This window comes from Temnothorax longispinosus, chromosome 3, assembly GCF_030848805.1.
Source record: "Temnothorax longispinosus isolate EJ_2023e chromosome 3, Tlon_JGU_v1, whole genome shotgun sequence".
NCBI classification, from domain to species: domain Eukaryota; kingdom Metazoa; phylum Arthropoda; class Insecta; order Hymenoptera; family Formicidae; genus Temnothorax; species Temnothorax longispinosus.
Genome location: NC_092360.1, coordinates 13,235,584 through 13,259,209, shown reverse-complemented (window position 1 = coordinate 13,259,209; position 23,626 = coordinate 13,235,584). Strand labels below are relative to the sequence as shown.

Here is a 23,626-nt window from a genome sequence, read left to right as displayed (position 1 = left end):
TAGATGTTTCAGCCTTTACACACATTTTCTGCCTTTAATGGTATCGCGAAGGTATTATGAAAGTAAAATGATTATATAACGGTTCACGGTTCATGCGCGCATATCAAAGACGTGTTTATTTTGTGGTCAGTCTCTAATAGATTAATTATTTACTATAATTGACATTTATCTGTTTTATAAAATCTTTATTATTTAATATGTCCGCATATATATATGTAATAATCTTGATAAGTACATTAACAGCCACACAAATAAATTTTAGTAGCAACAAAAATTCTCTTGTGCACGATGAATCAATGAGTGAAATTGCTTGCTCATTATAAGCTCATTGCACTTGCAATGATCGTTTCCGTAAAAACGAATGCCTCGTGTGAATTCGTCTAGTGTGTAAGCTGTAGCATAGATAGACTATAGACTGATAGAAATGCGAAGTCGCATCGCGATCGTTCTTGAGCTCTGACATCGATTTTTCAGCCGCGAGCGATTGACACAGTTACATCGGTTTTTGTCGGTGCCTCCTTAGCATATCTTGCCTGTCGCAATCTTACAATAATCTCTCTCGGTAGCTCTCGGCCATAATTAAGCCACGCGATTGTACACTTCAATTTTGCATTACCGTATGTATATCTGCGCATGCGACACACAAGCAGTATGAATTACAAATGTGTTTATATGAAGCACGCGAAACACCTACGCGCGATATTGTGATATGAATGCTAGCGATCACGGACTTTGTCATCGGCTAAAACAAGACAAATTAACACGCGCAACTTCTAGCTTGAAAAAAAACTGCTTTTTGATGTCAAAATACATTAATTATATTCTACATTAGTGTTTTATTTCGATGACGTCGTTCGCTGCATTAAATAATCACGAATCGACTTAATGGCCAGCACCGCCCGAAATAGATATTTCAGGTCAATAACGACTCCGGTTCACGAGTCATCGGGTTCATGGATTTCTTCTTTATTATACTGCCTCGCCCACGAGGCTTTCAGTTTATGGAAGCTTGCAGGTCAGGAACAACGTGTTTGTGCGGCGCCGTGAAAGTGTCTATATATACGTGATTAGAGAACATCCTGGGCCTAGAAATTATTCTTTCGCGTGTGCTCGGGGCCAGGGGTACGTCCCACGCAAGCGAGAACGAGAGAGACCTCAAAGCTACAGCTGACGTATCTAAAATATGATAACCTAATCTAACTTGTTTTGCACTCTGCACGCAACTTTGCTTGAGAACCAATCTGTGTGTGTGTGTGTGTGTGTGTGTGTGTGTGTTGTTTACTGTTCAGTGTTCACATAAATTATTAACCCAATATAGACAGACAGCATCAAAATTCATATACTTTCTCTTGATTGTGACTGCGGTCCCCAAATAGCGAAACCATATTAAGAGGTAAGTTGAAGAGTGTCGCTTATTTGTATGTCAAAGATGTGCTCACACAACTCTTATACTATAAACGGCGAACATTGCAAACGATTGACTATCTAGAGATTGAGAGATATTGCTCGTTACAAGATAAATAAGTATACAATATATCTTATTATATTGCCTATCTTTTAGACATAAGATCGCCGTAAAACCGCATTTTATAGAGATTAGTTCTTTTTACGTAGCAAGAAATACGGAGAGACAGTGTTTCATTTTTATCTCATTAGATTAGTCTTAATTTGCATTATGTCTCGAACTAATCGCGACGCCGATCCTTCAGCGACAGACATTTACGGCTTCGTAATGTCGCCTGCGAACAAATTTGCATGTTTAGCACCCACCGTCGACGATTTAATTGCATAACCGTCGCGCGCGCTAAGTCTTCCTACGTGCAGCGCTGATTTCACGCACAAGCCTCTTTACGCGCTTGCGTAATTCCTCGGTGAAATAATGCAAACGATCAGCACAGTTCCTTTTGTTCGAATGCGCGTTCTCTTTGTTACGCCGGTGCCATTGGGTTAATCCTCATTTTCTAAAAGTATCAAGGCTGAATCTACATTATGTAAAGTACGCCTCAAAATAAAAATACCGGAAATATACCATTAAATTTCGATGCTTATCGCAACAAAATAATTGATTTAATGAATATGAATGATTTAATTACGAGACGACGACTGACAATGGAAGGTGATGGAATCTTAGGAAAGGTACAGCAGCAGCCCCGCAGCGTTCTAATTACCTGGAGTCGTCTTCCTTTCGTTTCGCAAATCCGCACGATGTGTGTCAAGATGCATCGCGCGTACGCATATATGAATATTTATTTATATACGTATGTTAATTATAGAAAGACAAAAAAACATGCGAGGAGGCTTTCTCTTCATCACACTTGCCAGAATCTGTTTACGTTTGTACGCGATACAAAAGTGTATAACTTGTAGCGAGCACTATTTCCCGGTAAGTAAACTGCGCCCGCATGTATATGACAATAGATCGGTAGCCAGATATCGCAACAGATCAGGGTATCATCTCGTGGGGCATTAAACTCGTATTTTGCCGGCAGAATCTGCCGATGTAATCTGACAGCAAATTGTCGGCAGAAACCGAACGGAATTCGTCATTCATAAATATTTAAGCGGAACACATCATTTATGTAAATGGTTACAAAACAGCAGATTTTGTTCAGTTTCTGCCGTTATATTCTGTTAACAGATCTGTTATATTTCTGCTAATATTCTGTTGACAAAATTTGCAACAAACACTTTCAAAATCTGTCCTCGATCGATTTAGGGTAAATATAAAATATTTTTTAAAATTTGCACAAAATGCTCCGCGATATACACACTTTTGTATTGCGCACAAACGCAAACAGATTCCGACAAGAATAACGTATATTTGTGTATATATTTATATAATCCGTTGTTTTGAGAGTACGGTCGACTGCGTCTAGGAAATCAGCATGAAGATCGCCGGATCTGAATCCATAATTTCAAGTAACGGTTTCCGGGGTAGGAAGGTAGCGGGAAAGAAGAAATCCTGTCCGAGAGAAGCGAAACAACTTACTTAAGTACGCGACGCACAGAATTTCGTAAAACGGAAAACGAAATGAAACACACCGCGCTCGCGATCACGTATTCTCATTTTGAACTTAATGGCGCGATCCTGAGTCTTTTGCCAAATTTCATCGCAGTTTGTGTAATTCGTGAGCGAAAATTTGCAGTGTTTCTTCGAGAAACCGTCTTATATTCTTGTAACACCTGCCGCCGTATACACTGATTATTTTCATTTCATAACGATCCTTGAGCGCACGAAGGAAGTTTAGGTCAGTATCCGTACAGACGGTCGTCAATTGCGTCAAATGATGGACGACGTTCATGGGACGGGTATTAAAATACAATTTTATCACGCATCATCGCCCGAGTCGTCGATAAAATGATCAGAGTAATAAGTCGGATACAGACGGCGTTTAAACTTTGACATAAAGCAGCGAATGTTTTATGGAGAGACGTCTACATCGTATAATCTATCAACTCCAATGCAATTCGAAGCTATATTACCCTTTGATCGCTATTATCCGCCGGCTATTTCGAATAAATCCTCATTCCAAGATATATAAGGATATGATATTGACAATTACGATATTTCCACAATAATGCACATTATACGGAAGCGATAATACTGAATAAATTTTAATAAAATAGCATAATTAGTAGATATAAATAAATTCTCATCAATATAAAACTACTAGGTTCTGCTGAATGATATTGAAAATAATCAATATTGAAATAAAACAATTATTTAATTATACCTTCATTTCTGCTGCAATTTCTAATAAGATGTATAAATAATATAATTTTAAAAAATTACAATAATCTGATATCACGCGCTTTAAAATAATTTTATAATATTAAAAAATAGATCTCTGCAATTACTTTTATTCGCAGCTTTCCTCATAATAACTTTTATTCCAGATGTAGGGATATCAGAGACAAATGTGATCGAGTAACATTTGACACCTCGTAAGAGGAATCGTAAGAGCAGCCTCGACCCGCCGCCGCATCCTATTAGGAAATCCGAATTCTAGCCACGATCGAACGTTGATCGCGCTTGCTTGAGGCAACATCCGGCATGAATCAACAAAGTACAAAGCGGCAGACGGCGATTTAGCCCTAAAACTTACGCCCACTGCAGAGCAACAAGAGAGCGGCGAGCGAAGCGAGACAGAATTATTCTGCGGCGAAGTGAAAGTTCTTTGGGTTACTCTACAAATACATAAGGCCGAACGGGTGTAGGCCTCGTTTGACCGCCGAATCGATTTCAACATATGTATATGGCGTTCGCAATAAATTCAAACAATAAGTAACGCCGACAAGTTCTAATAAAAATAATAATCTCCGATCAAGTCGAAGACGATCGCTATTATAGGATTACGTTCGCACGTAATAAACTCTGATTAATTACCCTTAAATGAGTATGACTCACGCTTTTGCAGTTGCCTGATCGCTATTTATGGCTTATCGTTGTAGAAACAATTTGCAGAAACAGCATGTCTATTTGACTATATGCAAAATGTGAAAAACACTTGTAAAAACGTTTATCACACGTGATCATAAATAACATACGTCACTGTAATATACGATGCATATGATCATTTATCTCACGGCGTTATTTCAAGTAAATTAATGCAGGACCTGTGACCTCGGTCGAAAAAACGATGATTAAACGACTAACTCTTGCCGAAACGTCCCATTATCTTCTACGAGTCCGTTGCGTGTGAAAGATTGCACCGTGCATTTGCTTCTGTTTACAATAGAAAAATACAAGACGGTATTAGTGCTCGTCATCTAATAACATCGTTGTCTATCCGACGGGAAAATAATGATAGGTAGGTGCATTGACCAACGACATGACAATTAACTTCACGGAGTAGCGCGATAGCGTCGTTTAATGTTTCTAACGCCTCGATTTATTTGACGCGTTAAATTATAATCATGTTTCATACGCTCAACTTCGGCGTCACGCACATGACGAGAGAAAATCCTCGCATGCCGCGCCGAACGCTCGTCCCGAAGTCACCGCTCAATAACAACGCGCGAAGCCGTTATATTTTATATTTTTCCCCGTTTGCTTATTTATGTATGTACAAGTACGATTCGCCGATTTGCAACAGCTTCCGATCGTAAAATGCGTCGTCTAACAGTAAAGCTTGTTGCAACGTAGCCATTTTCCACGTGCACGAATGTATAAGGAAGTAGGGTCGAATTACAAGTCACGTGAGATATGAGAGAATAAGACACAAGAGAGATGAGACATCACGGAGATTATCGAATTGTCAGGAATGGAGGCGAAAAGAAGAATTAAATTTGTAAAAGAGAGAGAGAGAGAGAGAGAGAGAGAGAGAGAGAGAGCGAAAAGAAATATAAGAATTTAAACTCTCATTAAATAGTCGATACATAATTCATGTATTAAGAATATACATTTATTTTTATTTTTTACACTTTTATTAAACCATATATTCATGTGTAAACCACCAATATTTACCCCTAAAATCACACATATGCATGAGATTACAATTTGCATGGCCTTCAACCATACATATACGTCTCGTTTCCCGAAGGTCTGTTTGTTCGATACTCGTTGAGAGAGTCCCCGATAAATTAATCGCAGCCGAGAAATCCGCGATTACACATGATGAGTCAATGGAAAAGTAAGAGAGATCGCGGACGAGGCGCACAGATCCTAACAATCTGCCGCGGTAAATTAGTATGTCAGTGATTAAAAAGAACGCCCGCGACTTAAAGACGCCTCCGCACCAGCCGATTTTCTAACGGTTCGTGACAAAATTGCCGTGTACCGTATGGAGATCTATTGCCGTGAATGTAACGGATTGCCGCTTCTCGCCATCGAGGTTATACAATCGTGAGCTGCATTCGAGTATCCGCCGTCTTGCATTCTTTCACATTATTTTTTTTACGAAATAAGATTTGATTTATCTCTAGCAAAATTGTCACTCTGAGTTTTAACGTTTATAATATGATACAGAGCTAGTAATATTAAATATATAAGGATGTTGTCATATATATCGACCCAACTGGCCAAATTTATTGATCGAAAAACGCAATTTGGCGTTTTTCGATCAATAAATTTGGCCAGTTGGGTCGATGACAACACCTTTAGTAATTTTTAATTATTTACTGGCGACTCAACTCTCTTGTTCTGATTAAATACATATTTGGCTCGTTAAATTCCGGAACGTCGCATTGAAAACAGCTATAAATTTATGTTGGCTAATAAAATGTGATGTCATATTTATTAAAATTCTTTTATTATTTTATTCGTATTTAAGGTAACTTCTCATAACAGCAACGTGCTTTCTTTCGCAGAGAAGCGCTTGTAGTTTTCTATTCTTTGAGCAGGGAAAAGTCGACGGTGCGAGAGAGGCGTAAGATGACGCGGTGAGCAGAGGCGGAAAAGCAAGGATCCTTACGAGTGCATCCATAACTATATCCGCGCGGATCGTGCGACCGACAGCCAAGGTTTCTCGCTTCGCCAACCTCGTTAAAAGATTCGCGTTATATTGCGCGTAACGGCACACGTTTTCGCAGGATAATTAATTTCTGGCCTGGGTAAGATACGCGCTTCGTTATAATCACGGCGCTACGTAACAATGTCTTTAGATAATTCTTATAAGTGTATTAGTTTCGTTCCGTTTGATCCAAATCTTCCTGAAGTTGAGAGAAATTCTTTACAACCTAAGAATTTTCTGATTTAATAATATAGAGCTGAGAAAACCAAAATATAATGGCCAAATTATAATTAGTATAATTTCAAATTAAAATTAAAAAATTAAAATTATATATGACTAAAATAAATACGTAAATACTTTTGTTTTACGTGTTTGCGAAAATAAGAACCGTGATAAAAGTCCGAGGGTCCATATAAGGACTAATGAATCGACGAACGGAGCACCCGGATAAAATCGGAGATGTGGCGCATCAAGGTCACCTCTCGTTAATGATTACCACAGAACGGACAAGCCTCTTCATTTTAATACCGCGATCTGTCAGCTTCCATGATAATTGACATTTCTATTGCCATATTAGCCGCAGCGATTTGCTCCACGTACTTTTTTCCCACGCGCTGAAATCCCACAAACGATGTAGACTGCAAACGGATCATCCCGCTTATTGTGTGGGAATAGCTAGGCTTGGAAGTGAAGTGTATAACGGACGTATGTATGATTAATCGTCGACGGATCGCGCACGCTAACGCGTGCACGTATACGGATTTTATCGTCCTGCATTCCCCAACTCGAAATTTGCGATAATTACTCGATATAATTTAATCCGCGCGAAATTTTTATACGTATAAAATCTTTTGAAAGGATCTCGAATCATGTGGAAAATGCGTTTGGAAAAGCTCACCTTGTCGGGAAAACACACGCTCAGCTGTTCCCGAGAATTATTCGAAATGAAAGTTTTAGAAACGGCACATTTGCAGAAAGCGTGCGAAAAAGGTGTACGGAATTTAGAGCTCATTTACATCAAACAATCTATCGATCCGTCGCAGAAATTTCTCCTCGCTCACGTACATATACGCGCCACGCAACGCGCTAACGGGTGTTCTCCCTAAACATGGGAAGACCGGTGACAGCCAGTGCGATCAGCTACGAGGTTGCTCGCGCGATCTGTTGCAAGCATACATTGAACTCACTTGGGTGACGCACGATGTCCAGTTAAGGCATCGCATAAGCGGGACTCACGTAATCGATCGTTGTGATTTTACCGTCACGCGTGAGACATGCAGGATTATAATCTCAGCACCTGTTATATAATAAACTTTTTAACATTCCCAGTCGAGCTCCTATTATAAATCGCTGTCATCTTTAATTCCTTACGAGGTAGGATTTATTTTTGAATTTGTAAAATATTATAATCTCTATACCGGATCGAATTAGATCTCAGATAAACCGGTAATCGGAAATGTACTGTTAAGAAGAGGAAGAGGAAGAAGAACTTCAATGCCGTATAATATAACCACATAAAAGAGGAATACGTTCAACGCATCAAAATTCCATCGAAATCAAAAGTATCGTTGTGGCGACGCTTTTGTTGTAATATTTTTATCACACTAATGAACAAGTCATCAAGATTCAATTGAATAAGATACAATCGTTTCATTCATACGCGTTATAAAGGGATAAGCTCAATTTGCAGCTTCGACGTGACTCGGGTCGAAACAAGATTATCTCGTAGTTTACGGCAACAACTATCTCTCTACTGATTACAAACGCTGTGTTTATTACAAACACACCTACGCGATGTAAAAGGGAACGTGAGTTACGGAGGGAACAACGGCGGGCGATGCGATCGAGGAAACACGCGGGAAACGAACGCGGTGCCAGAAGATCGCTCGTATTATCGAACGATGAGGTACTTAGGCATACATATAGCCGGCACGGAAATACCGCGTTATTATTGGTTTAGAAGAAACGCGTATACACGCCTAGATGACTGGCGCGAAACGGTAAATTACAGCAATCTTGCCGCGCGCCGTCTAACACGTGTTGCCCATTGTGACGAGTCGGCAAATTGATTGCCGCAGTTGGGAAAATTCACCGTTTTAACGGCATATATAGTAAGCTATTTTCCCCGACCTCGGAATACACGTTCGTCTAATAATTTAGTGAGGCGTAATATCGACAGCCGGTTACACTTTTGTCTCCCGCCGATACGTACCGGGCTAAAACGCACGTACGAGCTATTAATTTTATCTCTCTCGCCGGTTTTCGCGGTTTAGCTCGTAACAGCTAGCCGTGATTCTTCTCTCGTGTAACGCGATATAATTGCGGTAGCGGCGATGAATATACTCTCCCTACTGGATGTACTCTCTCTCTCTCTTCTCTCTCTCTGTCTTTCTGTCTATCCTGTCTATCCTGTCCTTTGATACGAAAATTATTGGCCGTCCCGCGCGAAGACAGCGGATGAAGTGAAGACGTCGCTCGCCACATCCTCCACAATGTTGCACCTTACTTATAGATTGTCCCGCTATGTCGTTAAGCGTCATGCAGATAGTGGAAATTAGGATGTAATCTAACTTTATAACCAGGATGTTCCGCCAGCAGCGGAACGGCTAAATCTTGATACGAGAAGAAATATTATAAGTACATCCTTCACGCACGCGAGACCGGCTTCGGGCGATGAGTAAGAGAATAGTTGACTCGGGGGCAGAGGGATCAATCCAAGGCTACGATTTCGTGAAATAAATCATATTAATACCTTTATAATAACGATAGGCAAGAAATAAGACGCATGCTCATTGGACAACGCTAAATATGAGAAATAACCAAAATTGGCGAAGGTGTGAAGTTTAACCGCCCGAAGATGTATAATTCAAGAGTCAGCGCAAGAAAAGTCATAACGTACAATTCCTTCCATTATTGCTTTTGCTGAAAAACACTCCAAGGTCTACTGCATTATAAAAGGCATCCGTAGGTGTCGGCCAATGAATATATTCATGATACAAAACGAACGTAAAGAGAGCTCGTGTCGCGCTCATTCAAAAAACTGGCAGACGTTATTTAGAAAAATAATAAATTCCACGGATTTTCACGGCGCTTCGCAGCCTTTTACAATGTCGAGTCCTCACGTGTCTGAGCCGCGGGGCGCGGAGTCGATCGTAGACAAGGCTAGCGGAAGGAATCGTCGTCGCCTGCCTTCGCGACCGTCGCCGGCGATCATTATCGGCAGAAGCGTGACGGCTGCAGTCAATGAAACAATAATCAAATTATCCGTGTAATGAGCAGTACGCGCGCGGCGGTATGTACACATCTCGCGTCTCGCCTCTCGCGTCGTCGTCGTCGTAACCGCGCGGCGCGCGCGCGTCCGTCTCGGAATTCCGGAAAGGACTCGAAAAGTAATTTGCGCCGTGACCCTCTCCGACACCGTCGTCTCGAGGCTGAAATAATTGCGTCGTAACCGTTAAGGGGTGGAAGGTCGAGAGGAGAGGAGAACCCGCGCGCACTCGTGCACGTACCGGCGAGAGACGCGTGGAAATATTATCGCTGGAGAGGAATTACACCGCGGCGTTACGTCGCGAATCTCTCGCGCGGAGTTTACCTCGTATACTTACACGACCGCACGTCGCGTCGCATTTATCGCGCTGTCCCGTCCGCGGGGAAGAGAGCGCGTTAATATCGCGCGCGATTAATAGACGCCCGATCCGGAAGCCGGGGTTGTTCCCGCGATCTTATCCGCAATATTTTTACGGGCAGCCTCGTCTCGGCAAATAATGACGGGGAGTGCGTTTAGATTTCCTATGATTCGCTCCGCCGCGTTTTGTCTCACATATTTTTAGGATGTAGAAAACGTATTGCATATTCTTTCTCTCTTCCCCTCCTCGATCATTAACGAGATCGTTCATTATCGTTAAGATTAGATTTTTAAATGGGGTTTAAGATCGTTTAAAGTGAACCCGCGTTCGCGTCTTTCGAATCTACTTTCGCTTAATGACTGCCTTAACGATTGAATATTTTAATCCTAATGGGAGGTAGAATGTAATCGGCGCCGCTTTGGAAGCATCGTTGCACATTTGCATGGTCGCGCATGAAATCTGAATAATTAGATTGCAAGAATTTCTCAAATCGCAGATAGACATGTATTTACAGTTAGGCAGACATCAAGAGGGGGATAATGATTAATCGTCCCCGAGATGTCCGCGGCCGGCCAGTCGTTCGAATGCAAATACGTTTATTTATTTTCGTCATTATCACACCTCGCCGTCGCGGAAATCGCTGTTTTACCGTTTTTCACAATGCGCCGCGTGCATACATACATACTACACATCATCGCGCGATGACTCGGATAAATCGTGATTCGCGAATAATACGCAACGCGCGTTTGTAACGCCGAGTCTTATATACTGATCGACCTTATGCAAATGCTGCGCGCGTCGCGCGCGCGTACTTGAAATAAATTACGCAACCTTTCTGTATAATCATCATCAACAGGCGATATGTGAAATCCGCCGTCGATCGACGGAGTCGCGGAATTCGCATCATAAATCCGCACGGAACGGAAGAGCGTGTTCATAACGCGTTACGCAATGCCGAGTCTCTTCCTCCAACTCCCTCGATGATGGCTCATCCGTGGCTCGAGGGAAGTGATGTCGTGTCGGATACCTTTCCCAAGACGAGAGAGAGAGAAAGAGGAATTCCCGTCATCTCCGGGTGCTCCAGGTACATTGGAAAACTGAAATTGCTACCTGTATCCCTCGTGTTAATCCAGCATATCCAGTATAAATTACTGTTAATTTGTTTCGATCCGCGATAATCCGTTTCTCTCCGAGATTGCAACGTTTCCTATATATGGTGTGAGATCCAACTGCTCGCGCGCGTCTCCCGCTGTAGCGCGAGTTACAGTAAGGAGAAATTATATTTAATTACACGCGATTGATACTACACCTGCGGACTAGACTGGGCAACTATTCGTCGCTTTCTTTCTTTCTTCCTCTCTCTCTCTCTCTCTCTTTCCTTCTTCTCACAACGCAGATCTTCTCACGACGCGGCACAAATGGAGAAAAATATTCGAGCAACATTAATTGTCGTTAATTCAACGTGTCACGCAGGGCGCAAATCGTTGCGTACCTTACATTAAACCGCGCGCCCTACACACGTCCTTCAATTAAGGCCCCAATTAGATCAGCGATGCGCGACTGCGCTCGAAGACGCATTCCCCCGAAGCGAGAGGGTTCTCTAGTATAGATTGTACCTGTCCAGGGCCTATAGTTAAGCCACCGATGCGTGACGAATGTACGACTAAGTTTTTATGCCCTTGAAAGGGAAGCAGGAAAGAGAATATGATCAGAAGCATCGGGAGTGTGCAATTTACCGATCATAATGAACCGCAGTGATAGACGAGATTGTTCCCTCGCAGGATGACCTCCGCGGCCTTAGCTCCACTTTCCACGATTGACTGCATATTCAGCTTTAAATTCGGGCAAGTGAGAAAAGTTATGTAAGAAATTAAAGACAATATCAAAAAGACCTATTTTTTAAATTATATTTCAATAATAACTTAAAAAGATCTAGCCTAGTAATAAAAAACATTTGTGTCTGTGTGTGTGTGTATGTGTGTTTAAATTCAATGTAATTGAGTATCTCCAATTATCCTGATCACAAAGTTTACCGATCAATCTTTAGATAAACTATCTGATAAGGCGGCCATTGAAAATTGTCTTGAAATTAAGATTCCACCGTTGATTGGTTTTTTTTTTTATATCTTGTACAAACACACACACACACACATAATTGGAAAATCTATCCATCCTATTAGTTTGTTTATCAAATCAATTACATTTACTTAATAATCAGTATATCTATATATTAAAAAATAGATTAATAAACTTAATCGAAAAGTAAAAGCATTATAAGCTGTACTTGCTGTGTATTATTTTGTTAAACAGAGCCATAACTGAACTCGTATAATCGCGTTTGAATATTATACACAGAAACCTCACATTTCCCGTACATTTCAATGCTATGCTAAGATGTGCAGCAATGCACAGAAAAATAATCGACAAGTAAATAGATCCAGCAAAAAACTAAGCCGAGCGGCATCGAGCGAAACTATCTTGCAAGATAACTTCGACGGAGAATGCCCATAGCGTAGTTCATGGTGCTCTATGTAAAGACGATTCGAGGAGACAAAGGCCGCGAGTGTAGTACACGCTCGGTTAAAAGGAGCGACCTCCTTGAGAACGGTCCTTGACTCGTAGAGACGAGCGAGATAAGAAGAAGACTACGACAACTACGAAGAAGAAGACGAAGAAGAAGAAGAAGAAGAAACGTTGGAAGTAGTAGTAGTAGTAGTAGAAGTAGAAGAGGTGGTGGTACACGGGACGTGAGGGATGGCGCAGGGGGAACGTTGTGGAAGAGCGGCGGTGGAGGACAACGGTAGGGGAAGAGAGCGAGTAATGGCGCCTGCAAACTTGGCGGCCGCGAGAGGTCGAAGAAGACTCCGCTTCTGGGCGGCGAAGCACAAGGTGGAAAGACCGAGGCGGTGTAGCAACCGAGACGTAACCGGGCGCGAGAAGGAAAATGCGAGGGAGAGAGAAAGAAGGAAAGAGAGGGACTCACCGCCGAGGGAAAATGTATCCCGCGCGGTGGGCTTATACACGCCGCTCCCTCTCTTCCTCCCGTCGTGACTTTCCTCGCGAGCGCGGCCCGCCCCGATCCGATCGCGAAACGAAACTTGCGTTACCACGTCGCGGGAGCGCGCGTTAAATGCGTATATAAATAACGTCGGGGATTTTTTTTCCAGCCAGCCAGGGGGATGAGATTTCATTCCCGAGTCTGTACTTGTCTTTCCTACGACCTCGGAATCCTTCTTCATCCATGGAAATAATTAATTTGTATAGAATAAGATAGAAATTAATAGAAATAATAGATAATTAATAGTAATTGTATAAAATTGAAGTTTCTATGCAAAAATTTGATATTTTTACTTATAATAGTTTTCTAAATGACGTCCTGCGAGCGGACGTAAGAGGACCGTATCTGCGCGACTAACTCACGCATTACACGCGCATTAAGAATCAAGTTTTCATCAGTGTGATCGTTTGAACCGGCTCACGGTGCGTTTGCGAGTCATCTTAATTGATAATTGACAATTCAGTGGTCACGATGCGGTCGACCCTAATTTATCGTTCATCTCGCAGTCGACGACGTGGACGCGACGGATCCAAGCGCGGCGCGCATTCGTTCAGGTATGCGAGGATGGAAGGTCGCGAGGTGTACTCATTCGTGACCGGAAAAATGATGGGGAGGAAAGGATGAGAGAAGAGAAAAGATCGACATTACACCGATGTTCACGCGCACACGCACACGCACGCACGCGCGCACGTGTGTGTGTGTGTAGCGAACACGCTCTTCCTTTCTCTCTTCCGCGCTCGCGCGCGGACGCGAACCGAGAAGGAAGAGGCGAGAGAACGGGAGAGTCGTCTCCTCGGGAACGGAGGATGCCTATAATCGGCAATGGACGACCGCGCCTCGGCCACTTTCGCGTGGCTTGACGTGGACACCGGCGCGCGGCGTAATCGATCGACCTCACGGTTAATCATCATCGCCCCGTGCAGGATTCTATCCCAGGCGTGTATACGCGCCACGGCACCACCGCTTTTACGCGCCGGCGTACACATATATTATACGGTAGCGTAACTGAAACGTAATTTTAATATAGCCAGGGGTTCAGCGGCACGTCGAAGAAAAATTATGGTCGGCGTAATGTTTTCGGTGTCTATACACGGTTACATGTTATTTATAACGCCTGGTGGAGTAAACGTCCGCACAGAAAAGCGAGGCGAGACAACTGAGAGGGTGCCTATCTACACGTCCACGCGTGATAAACGCCGATACTTGCCGCGGGGATTTCTTTTTCTTTTTTCCAGAGATACCTCTCCTTAATTACGATCTCTCACCCTCGACGGAATGCGGTCGAATAGTATCTGCGATCTTTGCTTCTTTATTCGCATAACGAGGGAGGTCTCCCGTCTCCCGTCGGGTATCGCGTCGGGTATGCCAAGTATGACGTCAGCATTAAGTCAGCGACAATAATGACATTGTAAATTTTCTCACGGAACACGCATTTTTAAGTCCTTGCTCCGGAATGGCGATTCGCGCCGCGTAAGCAACGTTCGGTCATCTCCTCTGGTCATCTCTCCGATACGCTTCGGTGTTCCAAATTACCGCGCGCGCGCCGCATATAATTTTCTTGTCTTAAATGCAGTTTCGAGGATGTTCACTTATTAAGCCTTTTTCTTTGCTTTACGCTCTCGTCATGCATCAACATTGTCGGGAGGCGAAGTTATTTTTACGCGTTAGCAACCGCTTTTACTACCTCCGTTTAATCCCGCGGCCGTGATTCAAGTGAGTTTCTGACCCACCTCTTCACCGCAAATTTACCGCTAAATATTTGTGATTCTAACATAAGCTTCGTTTGCTTAATATGTAAGAGCGCGTTCAGTGTCAATAGGAGAGGTGAGAGTCGGACGACACATTTAAATGGGCTGCGAAAATACGGAGAATTCGCCTCTTTCTAGTTTGTGGTTCTAGAAAGAGAACCCGGAGGATCCCGGCTAAAACCAAGGTTAAAGTTAATCGCCGTCGGGCGAAACCGGCTCTTAGGACTTTACCGAGCGCGTACTTCGTGCTTCTTACGGTACATATATACTTAGTAGCGGATTAAAATGTGAAAACTAGATACGCGCAGCGCGTGGATTAAATTCCCGCGCAGCAGGTACACCGCAGTGAATTCACGAGAGAGAGACGCGCTAATTACAATCGTCCGCCCTTCACTGAACGCGCGGCTAAATAACGCACATTCTTCAAGGTATACCTGCAAATAAATCCGACTTCTCTTCCACGAAATGCCATTAATTATTCGTTGCTCGCCTCGGTCGCGCCGCCGCGTTTTACTGCTTTTATCCATAACCGAGGGATACGCTCGAGCGGTTGCACAACCACCCCGATCGTCCATCAACCGTAACGATCCCGTGGCAACCCCTTCGTTCGCTCTTCATCTCCCACCTGCGATTTGCGTACGTATATATGTACGCACTCGCACGTGCGCTCGCGCTGTTAAGCCACGATTTAGAATAGCAAAGTGCGCGCTCGTTGCCTCTCGGAGCGGGATTTATATGGGCATCGTGGTATTCCCCACGTTCTTCTTCGTCTCACGGGAAGGACGAAGCGTGGTGCACAGTGGTGTATACAACGCGCCGATCAACGCGAGCGGCAGCCGCGCGCCGCCGCGCCGCTGACCTCAGAGGGGCCCGCTCCGGATCGCCGGGAATGCAGCCGCGACGGAAACAATCGCGGGATTCGCCGAAGGTACTCTCGACGAGGGCCCTCGGCGATCGCGCCCAAGATCCTCCCACCATCGTTTCGCGCGAAACCGTCGATTTCCGACCTGTCGGACGAGAGGCAAAAATAAAATCGCACGTCACGAGAAATCGCCTCGCGTTTCCAAGTTTTGGCTTCGCTCGTAAAACGCGAGAATTTCGTCTTGTCTACTCGCAATACGCAAACTGAGATTTTGTTTTCTGCTGACTTATTGTGTTAGACTTACGGACCGCACAATGGAAAGGGAACGAAAGAATAAATAAAACAAAAGGAAATTGTATTTCCTCTCGTATCGTTCGCTAGAGATAGAGAAAAAGAACCAGGATAATAACAAGACATAGTCGCGCAAGCGAAGATTGCTAGTGAGCTATCGGGAGATTGCCCGAAGGGCGATACTCTGATCAACTCAATCCACAAGCCGCGGGCTTGATTCCAGCTTTCAGGTTAATTAAGGAGTCGCGGGAGGAGAACGGGTATACGGAACGGCATCCCGATTGGCGGGAGATCTCATGGCATCTCCCCTTGATTTCCATACCGTGAAGACGTACAACGCAAACGATTTCGCGAGGCGCACGAGTTCCATTTTGAATAAATATTCAGCGCTCTCTTGGAAGATTTTTCATTTATAGATTACATAAGATATCAAATTAAGATGAAAGTCTGCGCACACATCTTTGATGATGCTTTATCTTCTATATATACTCTTTTTTTTTTAATATACAACATAGATGAAAAGCAACTATAGAAATATCGTGTTGCGTATCTAAAATGTCAAAATGTAGGCGGATCTTGTGGGATATTAATCTTACGACACAACATGACAATGTATTTAATGTAATATTACTATATTCTGAAACAGATTTAACAAAATGTTCACGAAAACATTAATGATGAGTCTTTAAGGCCACCGTAATGATAGATCGCGTTTTCCTGAAACCATCGACGACGAAAATGTCATATTGCCGCGAAAGACCGATCGCGAGTCACCGCAGACAAATAACTAACAATAAGCGCCGCCGAGGACGACTGCGCTATGATTATTAATTATTTCCAGCAGGGACATGCGGCGGTTGCAGTACCGATAGAACGTGTTTAAATTGGGCCTCGCGTGCAATACGTATACTTTGTTACGCAATCGGCTCGCTTATGTCAACGCCAAGTTCAAACCGGGTCAACACGCTGTCGCTGAAAAGTTTTTACGTTGTTTGTGCTCGATAAAAATAAGCTGATTGTCGTTCATGTATTCTCGGCTTATTTTTCAATAAAGTTTTCAAGGCGTGATTTTATTTCCTTTAGCTCATTTTCATTCTTAATGATATTGCCATAATTGTTGAATAAATTATAGTCACTACTTTTCAATCCTGTTATGGCATTTGATTAATGCACATGACATAATTATTTTAATTGGCAAATTATCATATTGTTTCAGTTTATTCATGTTTTTGCTCTCAGACCCGCTGTATCCGTCTTTTTGGACATCGACATTAATATTCGATTTTTAATACGTTATAATATATCTGGAAAGGTAAAATTAATATTCGAAGTGTAAAGGATCTTCTTTTAAAAGTTGAATAAGACGTCAAATACAATATTACGAAAGAAATAATGTCAGACACGCTATGTGAAGCTCACAGCAATGCTTTTATTTACCATGATAGTTAGAAAGTTAGGGAATGTAATATCACGTAATTTGAAGTAGCTAGTGCCTCAAATAATCCGCGACGTAGTTTGCATTGTCTTATTAAACATAATAGTGGATATTAAGATGATACATTAACCTATTTATTATTTTTTAAGACTGCATAGTTTATGTTACGATAGGATGATGTCAATCTAATTAACGATAGCGTGTTATAGATACTTTAAAGGAATTTCTTGTCAACATAATTATAAATAACACTAAAACAATGAAAACTGTATTGGTACATGAGAAAAGACAGCAAAAAGTAAAAATAACAAAATATTGCATATCAGAGGAGACTTTATTAGTAAATTCCGGTAAATTATTTTATATATGAACTAGTTTAAAAATAGTTTGCTTCGTAAATTGAAACATTTTAAACTTTTTTAGAAAGATTATTCGATCTCTGTTAATAAAATTAGTTATTTGATTCAATCAACAGAAAAAACAAAAAAAATCGATAAAAATAAGAAATCTTAATTTATTATGCTACTGACACAGTTTACGATAAATTTACATAAAATACTTGCGTAGTTGTATTATATAACAGTATTTACAAAAATTATTTTTTTTTGCGGAAGCACGAGGTAAAAGTTTTTGCAAAAAATAATTTCCTTTTTTGTAAATAAATAATTATTATTTACACTTATGCAATTAACAATTATTATTTTACGATATCATATCGTTTTTACGTTACATTCGCATATTTGTCATCGAATGCGGCGGAACATTAAACGAGATACACGCCAACGTAGCCAATCGACCATCGCAGCTATTTGCTCTAAACCACACTAATTCCCAACATTTCCCATTGTAATCGACAAAACTGCAGGTTCTACGCACAACCGCGACCTCGGCAATGTCGAACCTTTCGCTGTCGATCTAAACCAACGGCGACGACGTCACGCTCGCTCGAATCGAGCTAAATAAATCGCTGTGGCCAAGTAATAGAGAGTGCATTGCGCTCGCATTGGTAATGACGATATAATATCGTAATATCAAGTTGATTCTGAGAAACAAAGCTGTAATAATAAAGTTCTCATCGGACGGCACACGGGAAGAGAGACGCAAAAGAAGGAAACGATCGCTCGTTGCATTTACAAATTCATCTGTGAGATGATGTGAGCATTGCAGCCACGCTACCTACCAGTAGGCGGATCGAATGGGGTCATCGTTAACTCTCTCGCTCCCAATACACCAGTTACGTCTCGGCGAATTGACATAAGCTCTTGTGCCGGATATTTGAAATCGAGACCGTAAAAAAGAATGGATTGTTCAAAGTGTTCGCATCGATCTTGTGATTTTTAACTTGGGAACGAGAGATCCAAAAATAGATACTTGCGTTTACCTTCGGCTGGAATGGGCGCCCAGCACTCCGGCGCGGAGGATCACCCCGAGGATCAATCCTGTTCGCTCTGCGGGTATCCTTGCTTTATATCCTTGATAAGACGCGTTACTCACTCACTGGACGCTACACACTCGCGATTCTCCCTTTTTCTTTTTCAGTCGTCGCGTTGTCTCCCGCTCGCGTCATAGGGACCTTTTTTGCACGAACGACTTTATCGTCTCGGGGCGAATACGCACTCGCGGACGAAAACCGGATCCGAGGGCCGCGAAGGTATGCGCCGTGTCACAGAAAGTATCCGCTCGAAATCACTGCACTTTGGTGCGCGATCGCTCTCGAAAAGCGACGTGAATACGGTTTGGCTTTCTGGTCGCGTCTGCCTGCACGCGTTTTACTGACAAGCTGAACGACGAGTTCCGGCTAGTTAATGTAGACAACGTTAACAAAGGATGCGGGTAATGACGAGTATCGTCTCATCTTGAGATGCAAAGAATCAAATGCGATAAGTTGTTTTCCGCGTCTCCTCCTAATCTCTCATATCGATCTAATATTTTGCGCCTGACAAACGTGTCTAGATGCGTACGGTTCAAACGAGAATTATCTTGATCATCGTCGATGATACATGGCAGATTAATAGAAACGACTAATAGAAACTGTATAGAGAAAAGTAAATACTGATGATTGTGAGACACCGGGAAACGAAAAAAATTGCAGTTGAAGTCTCGGATACTCATGTTCACGTCACTTTTCATTTGCGCAATCTTGTAACAAAGTGCAGAGAGACTAGGCAATAAGTCATGCTAACTTATTATCTACACCGACTTCTCCGTCCATATTTAGTCCGAACTAGTCACGTGCTAAGGTGATAATTTAATTGTCCGAAACTAATCAATTACGGGAAACGCAATCGAAAATCATCGCGAATTTTTGATCAACTGGCTGGATAAGCGTTGTTTTTTTTTTAAGGTGGGCCACTAACCGAATGTCTGCGTTGGTATAATCGCCGTCGCCTGTAGCCACTTTCTAAAGTGAGTACTTACGCACACCGACGTGATACAGATATCCGATGATGCGATCACTTTCAACCGTTTTATAGAACGAACGAAAGACTGGAAATATTATCTGGTTTCAATTGCTCAATATGCTCGAGTTTTCTATTAAAATCGATATTATTGAGATAAAAACGCGTGGGGTGAAAGGTAAAAAGATCGAAAGCGTCCGTCCATGAACGGACTGCGCGTTGGAAAGAAGTATATATTTATTCGCTGTCACACACGTAAAAAAAAAAGAAAGAAAAATAGGTATCTGATTTGCGTTACGCCCAGGCGACCGCATAATTTCTGATCGAGCCGCCAACACACCTCGCGCACATCCTTGACACCATCTGCCTAAAGGATGTGCTAAAGGTCGCCACCGATGTACATCCTGATGTAATACCAGTAGACGTTTAATTTCGCGACAAAAGAGCGCAACGGTTTCCACGAAATGCTCGAAGTGGAGATCGGTGAGCGACTACGAACTGCGCGCGCGTAAATTTGTTATTTTTACAAGAAACCTTCATCGAGATGTAATGTATTCTACAGTTGACACCATTTCTTCGGCTGGCTACTTCGTAAAAGTGAACTTGAAGATCCTGTTACTAAAAACGGCAAGATGAAAGTACGTAAGAGGAGAGTCGGTCGACGGTCGTCGAGATCCTCGAGGCGAAAACGATCGACTTGATAAGGAGAACAAGACGACGGTCGCGATGTGAAACGACTGATCGGAAATAATGCCGACGATAGCGTGTAGTTTTTTACGTCGAGGATGAACATCCGCTTCAGCAGGAAACGCGCAATCGTTACGTTGCGCGATCACGAAGGCTTCAAAAGGTGATAAGTCTGTACCCTAGGTGATAAGTGGACATTAATCGTGCGGTGATATGACGAAGAACGAGTTTGAGAGTTTAACAGAGACACAACGACAAACGTTCTAATCGTGTCCTTGAATGGTTCCGGAGTGATTCTAGTTGACGATAGACGCACTGGCGAATAATCTCTCGGCCTTGACTCTCGAAGAGGCCAAAGCCGCGTCAGCGTCTCGACGATCGACGACCCGCGGAACCGCAACACGATCTGTGCAGCCAGCGCGGACCAACCGATCTATCATGCTTGAATCCTCTACCAAGAGTACCGAGCCGCCATCGATCAAACGTGTCGAAAGGGATCACTGAACTCCGCGTTCGCGCTGCTACGCGCGCGAACCCAACGCGACTTCCCGGTCCTCCCAAATTGGTCCCCGTCGATCCGAACGTTTCTTGAGACGGGGACCGTTGAACCAGGGTGCTCCATACGGTGCGAAAACGATCTCGATTGGAAAGTAGAGCGATTGTACGTTGGCGCGGTTCACCCCAGATGCGATACGGGACAATTTGGAAGGAGATAGATACGAGGACCAGATCGTTTCCGCAAACACCAAGACTTACCCGTCCCCATGGCTGACAGCAGCAGCCTCCTTCCGCCTCAATCCTTCCGCGTATCCAGGATGCAATCTTGGCTGAATTTGTGTTTCACTGCGCGAGGGAAGAAACCGAAAAAAAAAAAAAAACGCCGACCACACGATGGGTGATGCGGAAAGGACGACCTCCTCGTCCAGCCGGGAGACCGCGGACGAACTGGTACCCGGAGAAGACTTTTGGTGAGACTCGGACGTGAGACAACGACGACGTCATCACCAGCCTGGTGTCTCATTGGCCGACCGTCCTCTCAGTTCTCGGTTGCTTCGCCTCTCTCTTTCTGAGTGCTCCCTTCCTCTCCTTTTCCTTCTACACGAGAACTCCTCTCTCGTCCGCTTACGTACACGTTCCTCTCCCTCTCTCAGCCCTCCTCCTCTTCCTCCTCCTCCTCCTCCTCCTTCTCACTCTCGCGCTCATTCTCTCACCTGTTCTTTCTCGCGCTCTCGCGTGGCCGCCCGAGATATTTCCGTCTCGCTCTGTTGCACTCCCACGACGGGACTAGACCCAGCGGTAGAGTCACTACGTGCGCGAAGTCAGTGAGCTCAACGCCTGGAACCAATCTTCGGCTTGCACGAAGGTCTGTATAAGGTATATACGCGAGGCACGCGGATAGCCGCGGCTCAAGTGTCTCGCTGGATAGACGATACTGTAGGTAAAGGTCAGTTAGCGTTATCTCGCGAAGGTAGACCCGGCGCTTCATGTATATTTAGAAGGTTAACGGGTTACCGGACTCCAAACCCTTCGGTCGGCTGAATAATTCTACATATACTGTAGCAACCTTAAAATGTTCAAAGTAATAGCGATTAGTGTACTTTAAAGCAAGCACGAATACATCAAGGAATCATGCCGTATAAAAACATCCTTGAATCGGTATTATTAATTATTGTTAAAGGATGATATTGAAATAGGATATCTAAGAAAATCCAATTAGTCCCTTAAATGTTAAATCACGCAGTCTGATTTTTGTTTCTTAAATTAATTTGCACCCGCTGTATATTTTAATGAAGATGATATCGCAGGATAAAGGATACAATAAGACCAAGAGGTATGGAACGAATTATAAAAGAGTTATTAACTTACGTATTAACAGTTGGATAGCGGCGGACGAACGTTCTTTACAAATGCTATCAGCGACTGCTCTAAAAGAATCGTTGATATTATCTTCAAAGTAACATTCTTCCTGAAAGGGTCGACGATACTGGTTGAACCAGATAATGATTAGATACGAACTGAAGTCCGTTCGCTTGAACATTACAGCTGTATGAAATCTACATTCATCTTTGCATCAAGTATAATTTTCTCATCAGTATGATATTACACACAGGTAATTTAGTTACGGTCCAGTCTTCTGCCACATAAATGCATAAAAATCAACGATTGAAGCAAATTATCAGTGATGGATTGACATAATATAATTAGTGATGTATTAAGTGATATTAATGAGCGTTTTCCAAAAAATACAAAACAGAAATTATCCATTTGAATATGCATTTTAAAGTTGTAGAAAATGAAAAATAATGCCGAACCACTGTATATATAAATTCGATATATAAATGTATATCCATTCGTATAACCTGAAAAATCAGTAAATAAAAGACTAGGTTGCAGACAGAATATCGTCGCTGCCTGCAGTAAACAGATCGTTGGTCGGATTCACGGAAGCCAGATCTACTGGGAGTCTCATGGATCGCTGCTCGATGCCTCAAAAGATTGCGCTGTGTATCCATCACGGATCGTTACGCCGATCCGTGGAAAAGAAAAATTCATAGGATCCAGGGAGATGCTAGAAAAATATCTATAATATAAATCCTTACGCATTGCAAATCTGGAGGAATGCCACTGCCTTTGCATCTTATATTTCTCTGTCGGAACCAGAAAAACAAAATTCTAGTTAATACTAAAAGACTGTCTTAGAAATTTCTTTCGATTAAACTTTCAATTATAGCACACTAAAAAGATCTAATACACGCTTTTTTTGAAATAATTTAGAAGAAATTAAGATTCTCAGTTTTTCTTTTTATTTTAAGTTGTATTAACTTTGTTTGTAGCACTAGCACTTCTAATGGATTCAGAATGATTTTTTAATCTTTGGACTTTGGAAAACATTTTTGATATTTTGAAAAATATCTTGTTGTTCTCTCCTATTTATTATTTGTGCAAAACTTTAATAACAATAATACGCGGATTTCAGTATCGGTTTTAATGACATTGTAGCCCGTAGAATCTGTGAGCGCGATGGTGTCGGTGTCGGTGAACCCGGGACGCCTCGGGGCGTCTCGCAG

General features: G+C 42.6%; 1 protein-coding gene across 1 annotated transcript in view; it reads right to left on the bottom strand.

The window, feature by feature from the left end:
- Positions 1–23,626, bottom strand: part of Dpy (fibrillin-like protein dumpy) — a 102,950-nt gene that overhangs the window by 77,643 nt on the left and 1,681 nt on the right. Inside the window, 1 exon segment of the mRNA XM_071772356.1 lies at positions 21,315–21,893. Coding sequence (XP_071628457.1) covers positions 21,315–21,324 — 10 coding nt within the window. The 5' untranslated portion in view covers positions 21,325–21,893.